Below are 12,838 nucleotides of genomic sequence, written 5' to 3'. Positions count from 1 at the left end.
TGATATCACAATATTATTTAAGCTTGCAACTTTTGAAATAACACCCACATCCCCTTCAATCGTACAGAAAGTTTGACAAAATAGGGACAGCAATGTAAAGAAAGATACAAATAATAATAATAATAATAATAATAATAACACATAGGTGATAATGACAATAGTAACAATCCACTAAACCAACCGTAGCAAAATTATAAATTAATAGAATAGTAGTTTTGATAAAATATTAGTTTTGATAATAATAAACACATCAGAGAAACACAATTAAAGAATGTATTGGAAACTTATAATAAAAGAAATAACATAAAAAAGGAATAATAACAATAAGAATAATAAATAGTAATGATAAAATATAAAGACATATTTTTATAATTATAATAAAATAGTAATAATAAAATATAAAGAAATATTTTTTAGGATTATAATAAAAGTAGTATTGATAAAAATATAAAGAAAATATATTTTTGTTCTATACTAACTGCTACAACAGTATGCTATGACAATCAGTATGTAGAACATACGGTATAGAATTAGTATGTAGTGTATGGATGTGGGGCATGAAAGCCCGAAAGCTTGAAACCTTATATATACTGTAATATATTATGCAGAATGACTCATGTCAGCATGGTCATCATGATCTACAGAATTCAAGTCACAGAGAGTTCTGTTGTTGCTCATCGTCCTAAATGGAAACTAAAGTGGTGGTCTGGGACACGAGGTACCAGGAGACATTTCGTGGTAATTGCTAATGTCAGCAGCAAGACTAATCGAATAATGAATTGTGCTGGCAGGTGGAGACTGTGCCACTCTGCTGAAGAACATCGGGGCTCTGCCTGTGGAGATGGCGCGCATGTACTTTGCGGAGACCGTCCTTGCACTTGAGTACTTACACAACTATGGCATTGTGCACCGTGACCTCAAGCCTGACAAGTAAGACGGAGTTAGTTTTCATCAAAACCGTTGCTAAGAGACGATGCAAATTGTGATCACTAGACACTTGCTATTTGATTGCAGTTTCAAAAGAGTGTAAATAAAGCTTATATGGCTTGAATTTAACTTTGCTGTTTCAACTCTCAGCCTCCTGATTACCTCAATGGGCCACATCAAGCTCACAGACTTCGGCCTTTCTAAGATGGGTCTGATGAGTCTGACCACCAACTTATATGAAGGACACATAGAGAAGGATACTCGGGAGTTCTTGGATAAACAGGTATGACAGAGTGAACAAATGACTGCTGTATACTCAAATCCCAATCCATTTGAATTAACTCCTACAAGGAGCCAAAGTTTGCATAGACAATTTATTGAAGACATGTCAAGTGATGGATCTTTCGTGGTAGAGTAATGAAGTCATTTTGCAACATGTAGCTATACATTAGCTATAGATTTAGGTTACTGTGCAGTGGTTCATGATGTAATGTAATCTATGGTAAATTTAGGATATGGCTATCTAGTTTTTGGTAACGTTTAGCTTGTCATCTAAGCAGTGGTATAGTGCAGGGTGTACTTAGACAGGGTTGGAAATTAGTCAGCCATCAGCCAAATGCTGGTAAAATATGCAAGTGGCTGTTAGATTTGCTTCACTAACCAGCCAAAAAAGATAATTGTAATCTATTGCATGGCTTCAGGCTGATTTTCTGCAATAATCCTAAACCCAATGGAAAAATCCCGATGGCTTTTTGTTGAGGGAACCAGGGCGATGCTAACTTCCGGTTTGGCCTACAAAAATACGTCATCCCCGGAGCACTCTATTCTGCAGCCTGATGGAGACACCAGTGTGTCGGCCAGGCATGGCAGAGGCAGCGTCCTTTTATCGCTGATTGGTACCGGAATGAAGCCGAGCACTTCCCGTCAAACCATTTATCCGTTTCTCCCACACTAACTGGTAACTTGATCGCTGACGACACAGAGATACCACGTGATACCAACACCGTTATACTGTTGGCTCACAGGCCTTGTTAGAAGTGGGAACCGGACGTCAGATATCTTCCAAAGATAAAAACAAAACATTAATTTTGGACCTGTCAAAACTTTTAAAATGATTAATTCACAATTATAATAATTTTTTTAAGGCAAAGCCATACTTTTTTTTGGCACCTTTCTAAAAGCTCTGTGGACGTATTTTTTCGTCTACATAAAAATGTTGTCAAGAAGACCTTTAAATAAGTGGTTTGAATTTCAATTCATTCAACTCATAAAAATACTCATACTGTATAACTGTAACTGGCTGTATTGCAGTGCAGACTCTTTAACAACAGTATGATCCACATAAAGTTTAAATATGAAACAGACTTTGATGTCTTCATCTCTATGCAAAGATATTTAGCGTCATTGTGTGCCAGCCAGGCATATCAGAAGATTGAAAAACCAGTTGGCAGAACAATAGGCCGGTATTTCCTCAGTTATTAGAATCACATTCTCTTTTAGGTAAGGTTTATTTTCTCAAGCCTTTCCTTCAGTGCTCATACTTTGAATCTAAGCCTAATTATTTCTTGTGTGTGCATTATGACGGCCAGGAATCTGTTAGCATTCAGTGCATACCCATCTGCACATGAAAACCCTCACTGGGGCTTTCATCTCGTCTTTGCATCTCTGAAGGGATCTACTCAGCCAGGCAGAAATATGCATGCCCCATACACATGTGCAACCGTATACTGTACAGGTAGAAATACATCGTTATGACTAGCTGGTTTAGCATAATCTGATCTGAGTCTATTATCTATTTCAGAACCAACAACCATCAAATTCAAATGATGTGAAGTTGATTTAGATATTAGTGGTTATTAGTAGCAAAAGTGCACAAACCTGTAATCGGGACGTGGTTGTGAGGAGTGATAGAATCTAATAAACAACTGAAGAAATAAAGTGTTGCTGTTTTTCCTTCAGGTGTGTGGGACTCCAGAGTACATCGCCCCGGAGGTTATTCTCCGTCAAGGTTATGGGAAGCCAGTGGACTGGTGGGCTATGGGCATCATCCTCTACGAGTTCCTGGTGGGCTGTGTGCCTTTCTTTGGAGACACTCCAGAGGAGCTGTTTGGGCAGGTCATTACAGGTGAGGGATCAGAAGTCTTGAGTCGGTATTAAGTATAAGTATTATTAGACACACTTTCCTCACCTCTTCACAAAAATGTGTTTCCTCATGTTCTCCTCTCTCTCTGCTGTATCCGGTAGATGACATAGTGTGGCCAGAAGGGGATGAAGCTCTCCCTCTTGACGCCCAGCACCTGATCTCCTCCCTTCTGCAGACGAATCCACTGGTTCGACTGGGAACAGGTCAGTCACCTAGATTAGTGGTACCCGACCGAAAGTCACAGCCATTTTTCACTTTTATTCCTGGTGTCTGTTGTGTGTTTTTTTTTTTTACTTGGACCAGTGGTCTAATTTGTTTTTCATACAATGGAAATGTCAGTGTTTTGGATTGGTCAAGTTTGCATTCGTACTGCCACTTGGAGGGAGAGAACCTGGAAGTTTCAACCATTTATCCATTATTTTAAGCTAACTATTTCAACCATTTATCTTTTATTATTAACTAACTATTTCAAACGTTTATCTTTTAATATTAGCTAAATTTTTCAACCATTTATCCATTACTCTTAGCTAACTATTTCAACTATTTATATTTTATTATTAGCTAAATATTTCAACCATTTATCTTTTATTATTAGCTAAATATCTCAGCCATTTATCCATTACTTTTAACTGTTTAGACTTCTCTGCTCTTGCTAATTAGTTTTCATGGACTCTCAATCTCAGGTGTTACAGTTGACTCAATATGTGGATATTTGTTTTTAAATTAAATCCTGATTTTTCCACAATCTTTTCATATACCCCCAGGCAACCGCAGAATTACCCCCTGGGGTAGATGTACCCCTGGTTGGGAATCAGTGACCTAGAACACTGTCTAACTGTCATCCTGCCTGTAGCTTCACAGATTTGGTTTACCCAAATAAGTCAACTTGTGTCTGAGTCAAAGTGCCTCTGCTTGCTTTAAGGCAGCAGTTCTTACCTGTCTGTCTTTGTCTCCCCATCTCTCTCCTGTCCCCTCTCCTCCCCTCCCATCCTCTGCCCTCTAGGTGGTGCTTTTGAAGTGAGGCAGCATTCATTCTTCACAGAAGTGAACTGGAACAGCCTGCTGAGACAGAAGGCAGAGTTCATTCCTCACCTAGAGTCCGAAGAAGACACCAGTTATTTTGACAGTAAGTCTAATGCTGTGGATTCCAGGTTCTGACCACAGATCCCTTTGAGCTTAGGGAGATCATATTCATCAAAACAGCTCAGGGTCTTCTGAATCATCACCATCGTTGCAACAACGCCTTCGTTAAGTCTCCCATGTTACCACAATAACTACTGTAAATGTAGAAGAGTCTGCAGCTTTTCCGTGTAGGTTAACCTCTCGGAACACAGTGATTGCTTTTGTCTCATATGGGCCAGTGTCAGTACATAATAATGTGTGTTAGTACGATAAGTGAGATCAGTAGAAAGGAAAGAAAAATAATGCCACTGTTAACTGAATATTTGCTCGTTGTAAAGCTACGATATCTTGCTACCTTTCCTCGCCAGCCCGATCTGAGCGCTACCATCATGTGCAGGCATACGATGAGGACGACACCAACGACGATGAGCCTGTGGAGATACATTGCTTTTCATCCTGCTCCCCTCGCTTCAGCAAGGTCAGACCGGACATTCACATTATAACTTGCCTCCTACTTCTCTTTTTATCTACACAGAGAATGTTTGAAATCAGTCCACGTAACAGTACAATGCTGCCTGTCTGGTTTTGTGGGACTGTAGGTGTACAGCAGCATGGAGCATCTGTCCCAGCTGGAGCATAAAACCCCTGGCGTGACTCTACGGGAGCACAAGGTCCCCAGGGAGGATCGACTGGCCAAGAGAGAAAGCCTGGGTAGCCTCACCCTCAGGGACAAGAGCTGGAGGACTGGATCGCCCGAGATGTGAGTGCAGCCCACAAAAAAATACTGAAGAATTAAATGTTTAATGTAAAAAAAAATTTAAATAGATCGGGTTTGTAAAAGAGACAGTTAACCCAACAACACAATAAAAGACGTAAAAGTTTTCTCTTGACCAAAGAGTTCTCTTTCTCTCGTCTATCTAGCCAGATAGTTTCCACGTGTTTAATATCAAATACTGAGATTCATCGAGAATATCGTGAAACTTCAATTAAAATCCGAGCCCCAATTAGACGCCAAATTCCTTTTACTCGCTGGTTGAGATTACACGGTTTGACAAATAAATGCAGGTCTCAATTAGCCGCCGGGTAACTTTTGTCAATATGGACATACTACATGTCGTTAGATTGGTTAGATTCTCCACAATTCAATCCTCCAGTTCCTTTTACGGAAAGCCTGAGCACCAAAGTATAATTCATTCAGATTTACCTGCATGGTAAATAGGAGACTAAATAAACGTGGTGACTCCCTTCCTTTGAAGCTCTCATAAAGTCTGAATATGCGTCCATTACTTAATTATATATATTCCTTTAGTCCGTAAGGGTCCACCGATCAAGACAATCAAAGCATTTTTTCATAGAAATGACTCAAAGTTGTGAATGTTGTCAAGTAAAGTTCGTTGCTCACAGTCCGCTCACTTCGGTCGTCAAACAAAGACCACACTTTAACTGACATAAACAATATTTTCTCTTGTTACTGCACAGTGTTGTTGGGTATACTTGTTTTCATTACCTTGCTGGCTACGAATAACAGTGTCCCCACCTTTAGTTTTCCACCCTTTTCCTTTTCGGTATGCCAAATAGGCTCGTTGCTGACGGTCAGGTGGGTTTTAAGAGGATAAAGAGAGGTGTTGTGTCGGTATGTCGGGTGCCATAAAACGAGCGTTGTTAACTGTCTCGCAGCTAGATCAAATGAATGATTCGTATTTGATATTTTATTCGATAGTCTAATTTTTATACAAGTAATATTCATACTGGTTTAAATAAACAATTTGATAGTATTACACGTTTGAATTTTGTGTGAAAGGAATTAAAGGTCTGTCCCATATAGACGCTTGTCTCAAATATACCGCGGTTTAGTTCAGTGATTAAAGCAAATAAAAGCCCGGGAGATTAATTGCAGTTTTACGGTAACTTTTTTACCAAGGTACGACTGCCTTGCTTTTCTCAGGAAGCGCTTATCCTGCTCGGAGTCCTCCTTCACTGAGAGCGACTCCAGCCCACCGTCCGGGGCCCGAAGACGCTTCTCCGCCCTCATGGATACGCACCGCCTGCCCTCCCCTCTGGAAGTCGACTCAGAGCTGCATCTCCCCAGCAGGCAGCCTCCAGTGAAGGCCAGAGGGGCTTCCCTAGAAGGAGCCATGGCTGCCATCACCTCTCAAGGCGATCTGAGAACACTCCTTAAAGACAGCAATGGGCTCGCAGCTGGAGGTGAGAAGGGATGAGGAGGCCCTAAACCTGCATTTGATCACAATTTATAAAGAGAGCATTTCTTTACTGTTGGGTTTCATGTCACTGCCATATCACAGAGAAGGTTTTGAGACCTGCTGATGCACCGTCACCTCTACCAGGCAGTGCCACTGTTCTGGGGCATCCAGACCCACAGGGGCCCCGTGGGGCCGCCACTGACCTGGTGCTGCGGAGGGTTCGCCACCAGCAGCTCTCAGCTGAAGGAGAGAAACGGAACTCGCGACCAGGAACCAAAGTTATCAAATCTGCTTCTGCTACTGCATTGTCTGTAATCATTCCTGCAGGTAAAAGCACTGGTTATATATGGAGGACAAAACCTGCCAAAATCTAAAATGAATAAATTACTTGATGAATAAATTAATATGCAATTAAATGTACCAAAAATAATATAAAAAATAAATGTAGGCATTAATTAATTGATAAAATGTGACATAAATTGATATTCCTGTTTTAATTTGCTTTTTATTTCATTTTGGCAGGTTCTGTCCTCCATAGTTATATGACATTAGCATGAACTGTAAAAACATATTTAGAAATAATTGCTGCAATGTAACCTGAACTCCATCCCTCTCTCCTCAGTGGAGCAACATGTGGCCTCCCCGCTAGCAAGCCCCATGTCACCTCGCTCCCTCTCGTCCAACCCGTCCTCCCGGGACTCTTCTCCCAGCAGAGACTACTCTCCCATGGTCAACATCCTGCATTCTCCGATCACCATCCACCGCTCGGGGAAGAAGTATGGCTTCACTCTCCGAGCCATCAGAGTCTACATGGGAGACAGTGACGTTTACAGCGTTCATCACATGGTCTGGGTGAGAAAGCAGAGCGAATAAGAAACATTTTTCTAAAGTCATACACTTCACACTTCAAACAATCCAGCTCAAAGAGCTTTACATCAAATTGTATAAAACATTTGAAACATATGTACACAATAAATAAATTAAAATGGGTTAAAATAGTAAGAATAAACAAAATCAACTTTCACTGAGATTTAATAAAAGCAAGGCTACATACCACTTAAAATCAAGATTTAAGAAATGGGTCTTAAGATGTTTAAAGGAAATGTGTAAAGGAACTCACAGAGGTTTATAGATATTTACAGGCAGGTTGTTCCACAGTTTAGTACATTATGACAAAAAGTTGCCTCTCCATTCTTCTTTTTTTAATTGTTGGTACATTTAAAGGAACAGTGTGTAACATTTCGGGGATCTGTTAGCAGAAATGGAATTTAATATTCATAACTATGTTTTCATGAGTGTATAATCACCTAAAACTTGGAATCATTGTGTTTTCGTTAGCTTAGAATGAACCCTTCATATCTACATAGGCAGCGGGTCCTCTCCACAGAGTCTGCCAAGTTGCTCCACCATGTTTCTACAGTAGCCCAGAACGGACAAACCAAACACTGGCTCTAGAGAGAGCCTTTTGCGGTTTTTACATTACCTGAAGGCCACCGTAGTTCTCCAACATGCTTGGAAAGGCAGGTGTGAGCAGTTCAGTTGGTTACAATCTGCAACCTCACCACTAGATGCCACTAAATCCTACACACTGTAACTTTAATACTTAAGTGTTGGATGACCTAAGGCGTCGGCTAGGAGTATAGAGGAATGAATGCTAAACCACTCAGAGCTTTGTAAACAAGTACTACGAAGCTAAAAATCCATTTTAAAAGGGACATTAAGTCAATGCAAAGATGCTAAAATGACTTTTCCTCGTTTTTGTTCAAACTTCTGGTGTTAACTACATTTTGTACTACTTGGAGTCTATTCACAAATGTTTTGGGGGTAGTCCAGTTAAAAGAGCATTGCAATAGTCAAAGAATATCATTTAGAATTAACGGAAAAATTAAGCTTTGTCCTCATTTAATTTCAAATAGTTGTTTCACATCCGAACTATAATAAGTCTGTTAAACATTTTCAATTACAGGGGTCATCAGGCACCAGCGATATGTAGAGTTGTGTATCGTCTGCATAGCTATGAAATTTCACACTGTGTTGACATATATCGTGGCTGAGTGGCAGGGTTGGCCGATATGTAAAAATCTTCCATCGTCAGCCCAACAACCGCCTATTGCCAATACATTTGCGCATGGTGTGTGCTGCCATAGTTTCAGCACAGTGTGACCTACTGTATGGTATCAAATGCAGCACTGAGATGTTTCTGAGTTCTCAATATGTTCATTGTGGTTGATGTTCAGCATGTGGAGGATGGAGGTCCCGCCCAGGACGCTGGACTTAGCGCTGGTGACCTCATCACTCATGTAAACGGGGAGTCGGTCCATGGTCTGGTCCATACAGAGGTGGTGGAGCTCATCCTGAAGGTGAGGACTACCTCATTTTCATATATAGCTTAACATTTTTATGATTGAAATGGTTCAATAAATTTTGCTTGTAAAATAATGTGATTCATATGAATATAAATATATGATCTACAGAGTGGAAGCAAGGTGACAGTTACAACCACTCCGTTTGAGAACACCTCCATAAAAGTGGGTCCTGCTCGCAAGTCCAGCTATAAATCCAAGATGGCCCGGCGCAGCAAGAGGACAGGAGCCAAGGAGGGACCAGAGTGCGTTACCTGCAAAATAGATGCATTTCATTACAAGAATACATCATCTTTTATGTTTTACAAGCCTTCATTCTCCTCATTTCTTTGTCTTTTCAGGAAGAAGCGCAGCTCCCTGTTCAGGAAGATCACCAAGCAGTCCAACCTGCTCCACACCAGCCGGAGCCTCTCCTCTTTAAACCGCTCTCTTTCGTCTGGAGACAGTCTGCCAGGCTCCCCCACCCACAGCCTCTCCGCCCGCTCGCCCACTCAGAGTCTCCGCTCCACTCTTGCTGAATCCCCTTACGTGGGTTAGTATGGAAGGCCTACAATAGTTGTGTCTGCTCGTACCTAGTTTGACTTTCTGATAAGCCTGAAAACAATCACTAAATATGGATAATATATTTTTAAAAACACAAAACAGGGGGTGCTTTAAAGGATCTGATATCTTCTAATTATTTCATATTACACAAATTAATGATACAATAACATAAATGATAGCATTACTAATAATTAGTAGATTATTTATTATTATTTCATTGTTTGTTAACAGTAAAATAACTCAGTTTAATCAACTATCACTTAATGATGGTTATTATAAAGTGCTACCAAAAGGATAAGAAACAAAAGAGAGTAAAACACATAAGCAAAATTTACTGTGAAATTGTAATTCCTGACAGAATAGAAATACAATGTTGACATATTGTGATCAAAGAGTTTATATCCTCTCTCTTCTCCTCAGGCACCTCCTCCCAGAGCAGCTCCCCAGCAACCAGCACCCCCAACTCCCCAGCAGCTTCTCACCACATGAGGCCCAGCTCCCTGCACGGCCTCTCTCCCAAACTCCACCGCCAGTACCGCTCCGCTCGCTGCAAATCCGCCGGCAACATCCCTCTCTCCCCCCTGGCTCACACCCCCTCCCCGACCACCTCCTCCCCCCCGCCCCTCAGCGGCCACACGGTGGGGAGCTCCAACACCACGCAGATGTTCCCCGCCAAGCTGCACTCCTCGCCTCCCGTCGCTCGCCCCCGTCCCAAAAGCGCGGAGCCGCCCAGGTCCCCCCTGCTGCAGCGGGTGCAGTCGGCGGAAAAGCTGGGGGGGCCGATCCTACCCTCCTCGTCTTCGTCGTCGTCGTCGCCTTCTCCTCTGACGGGCGGGGTGTCTTTGCGCAAGCATAGCCTGGAGGTGGCGCACGGCGACTACAGGAGGGACTCCTTCCACTGTGAGCACAGTCTACAAAGCCTGCTGGAGATGGAAGGAGAGAACGGACCCGCTCCCCCGTCTCCGTCATCGTCTTCCTCCCCCTCTCCTCCCATGGGAGGGGAGATCGGATGCCTGAAGCCTGCCAGGAGGCTGGGAAGGCAGGAGTCGCCGCTCAGCCGTGACACTCTAATCACATCAAGAGAGAAAGACACCCAGACCACGGCGTCTGAGTTCACTGAGAGTATGGCTGCCAAAGCTGAGTCCAAGACCCATGTTGACAAAACATTATCCACTGCTGAGGTTCTAAAGAATTACGCTGCAGTGAAGTCCAGTCCAGGTCTGGTTTCATCCACTACAGAGGCCAAGCTGAGCCAAGGGGACAAACCTCAAAAAGATATCGCTTCAAATTCCGAGGTCTCGAAGAGTAAACTCGGTGAGAAAATCTCAGCTCTCAGCACGTCAAAGGGCCCGCAACAACAAGACAGTAAGCAGCAGAGCGTACAGACAGAGAGAGAACCTGCAACTAAAGCTCAGGAGAAGACTGAGGAGAAAGCGAAAGGTGCTGCAGGCACAGATAAAGCAAACATGCAGAAAGTATCATCTGCAGAGCAGCCCAAGCCACGTAAAGGCACCGAGACCGGAGAGAAGGGAGGCAGCGACAAAGCAACCGAGACGACCAAGGTCAAAGGACCCGCGCCCCCGATTCCCCCCCACGCTCAAACCCACGCTGCAGCTCACGCGCCCGCTGTTACCAGATCCAAAATGGAGAAAGTATCAAGCAGTTACCGTGGCGCCAAGGAGGAGAGGGCACACCTGGAGGTCCTTGAAGAGAACCCCATGTCGCCCTCCTCTAACGCGGCCTCGCCCTGCTCGAGCAAGTCTCGCCCCATGTCCCCGGGGGATAAAGCCAGCTTCGTCACCCAGCTCACGAGCGTGGCCAAAACAGTGCTCGGGCCTATGAAGGAGGGGGTCAAACTAAAAGATGTGTCCAAGTCAAGCGAGGAGAAACGAGGAAACATGAAACCAGAGGCTTCGTCTGGAGGCGGCCGCCGGGGGGCTCAGACGGCGACAGCAGTGAGCACCGGCACAGTCCAGTCGGATAGAGGAAACAGCCGGAGCTCTAAGCATCACTCGTGATACGAGAGCTTCAGATAGAGTCGGACTCTCCCATGTAATGCCTTTTACTGTAGCATCACACTGACATATCATGAGTTAACATGACTTTGAATGGAGGGGGGGGATGTAAATGCCTGAAGAAACAACACCAAATAGATGACGTGTGACATGTAGACACATGAGATGTGAACAAAGCAGGGTTCCTACGCAGTATGGAATTTGATTTTAGTATTTTCCAGGTCTGGATAAGTATGGAAAAAAAGAAAAGAGAGTATGGAAAAACATTTCTGTTTCCAGACTGTTTCCCCTATTCTGTTTTCTAAAAATTAAAATTCAGAATTTCTAAACATGAATTGATCATACAAGCAGCAGAGTGTTTGTCATGGTGTTTGGAGCAGCCAAAATGTTTACTACTGTGTGAGAGAGCGCAGGCCAGAGCGGGCTTGATGTCATCGAAAGTAGGGATGGTAATTTGGATTTTGTTTTCTAACCGACCCTCATTAACCGATTATTGACCGTTAACCGACAAGATAAGTGCGTTGCAGGTCGCAGTGCTATTTTTAGTGCCTAACAAGCCACCTAGCTGCAATGAAAAGCCGACGCACAAACAGGTTAAATCTATCATTTATCACCAGCTGCAGTGTATGAGCAAAACAGACAACTGAGTCCCCAGTTCACCCGACCGGGAGAGTTACTGTAGCAGCCAGGATGCTGCGTGTATTGTCGTGGACAGGTGCAGCCACTTTCCCAGTAAAAGTCTCCACCGCATCATTTAGTTTAGCTGAGAGGTTGTCAGCGGTGTGTCAGCCTGGCATAACGATAGCGAGTGTCCAACAGACCGTGTGTGTGGCGGTGGTGAGTGCAGTGTGTGTACAGTTTATTTGTTGGTGAATAAATGCTACAACTCCTCAGCTCAAGACCAAAGCCAACTTTCTGTATCTGTAACACTGACTCAGACTCACTTAAGGTGGGCTGTTAAGGTGAACCAGCTATTCTCCTTTAAGTGACAAACCGCTCCTTGTCACTTAAAGGTTTGTTCAGCTTTTTAGCTATTTATTTTAATATTTATTTTAACCGTTTGACCAAATCTGTTAAAATTCTTAATATCGGTTAACGGTTAATTATTAACATCCCTAGTTGAAAGCAAGGCAAGAAGAAGGCTATGGTGTGCGACTGAACGCCCACTCCTACGCAGAACTGCCTCTACGCCTGTACGCCACAGCCAAGGCCGGCGACCGTATAGGCGATCCTGGTTTTGGTTGAAATCTGATTTGCTCAGTCAATTACATCGTGAATGTGATGAACTGTGGCTAGCGTTCCAGCTGACCGGTCTTGTTTTGATTCAGTGCAGTGGTGACATGCTGATACAAACTGAGGAGGTGTCATCCACTCTGAAGGTCTTCTGCATCATCAGATTCTCTTTATACCACAAAAACTGAATTAGTGTTAAAATCTCCATCTTCATCTCAAAGTCCCAGGTTGGATTTCTGTCGCAGTCTGTCCCTGTTGCTAATAGAGAGGCAGCATAATTGTTTTTCACGT

The 12,838-nt window shown here is 43.1% G+C and overlaps 1 protein-coding gene across 4 annotated transcripts in view; it reads left to right on the top strand.

Annotated features, from left to right (window-relative positions):
- Positions 1-11,840, top strand: part of LOC141780394 (microtubule-associated serine/threonine-protein kinase 1-like) — a 54,874-nt gene extending 43,034 nt beyond the window's left edge. For 3 of the 4 annotated variants that reach the window (XM_074655602.1, XM_074655603.1, XM_074655605.1), the window contains 14 exons: positions 792-930; positions 1,078-1,210; positions 2,887-3,052; positions 3,172-3,273; positions 4,074-4,196; positions 4,561-4,670; positions 4,792-4,952; positions 6,138-6,397; positions 6,496-6,720; positions 7,016-7,245; positions 8,631-8,753; positions 8,868-9,001; positions 9,098-9,288; positions 9,720-11,840. In XM_074655602.1, the coding sequence (XP_074511703.1) occupies positions 792-930; positions 1,078-1,210; positions 2,887-3,052; positions 3,172-3,273; positions 4,074-4,196; positions 4,561-4,670; positions 4,792-4,952; positions 6,138-6,397; positions 6,496-6,720; positions 7,016-7,245; positions 8,631-8,753; positions 8,868-9,001; positions 9,098-9,288; positions 9,720-11,317 (3,695 nt within the window). In that variant the 3' untranslated portion in view covers positions 11,318-11,840. The remainder of the gene's footprint in view (positions 1-791; positions 931-1,077; positions 1,211-2,886; positions 3,053-3,171; positions 3,274-4,073; positions 4,197-4,560; positions 4,671-4,791; positions 4,953-6,137; positions 6,398-6,495; positions 6,721-7,015; positions 7,246-8,630; positions 8,754-8,867; positions 9,002-9,097; positions 9,289-9,719) is intronic. The other variant, XM_074655604.1, reaches the window with a different exon arrangement.
- The last annotated feature ends 998 nt before the right edge of the window (positions 11,841-12,838 follow it).

This window comes from Sebastes fasciatus, chromosome 13 (assembly GCF_043250625.1).
Source record: "Sebastes fasciatus isolate fSebFas1 chromosome 13, fSebFas1.pri, whole genome shotgun sequence".
Classification (NCBI taxonomy): Eukaryota; Metazoa; Chordata; class Actinopteri; order Perciformes; family Sebastidae; genus Sebastes; species Sebastes fasciatus.
This window is presented reverse-complemented; position numbering and strand designations above follow the sequence as displayed.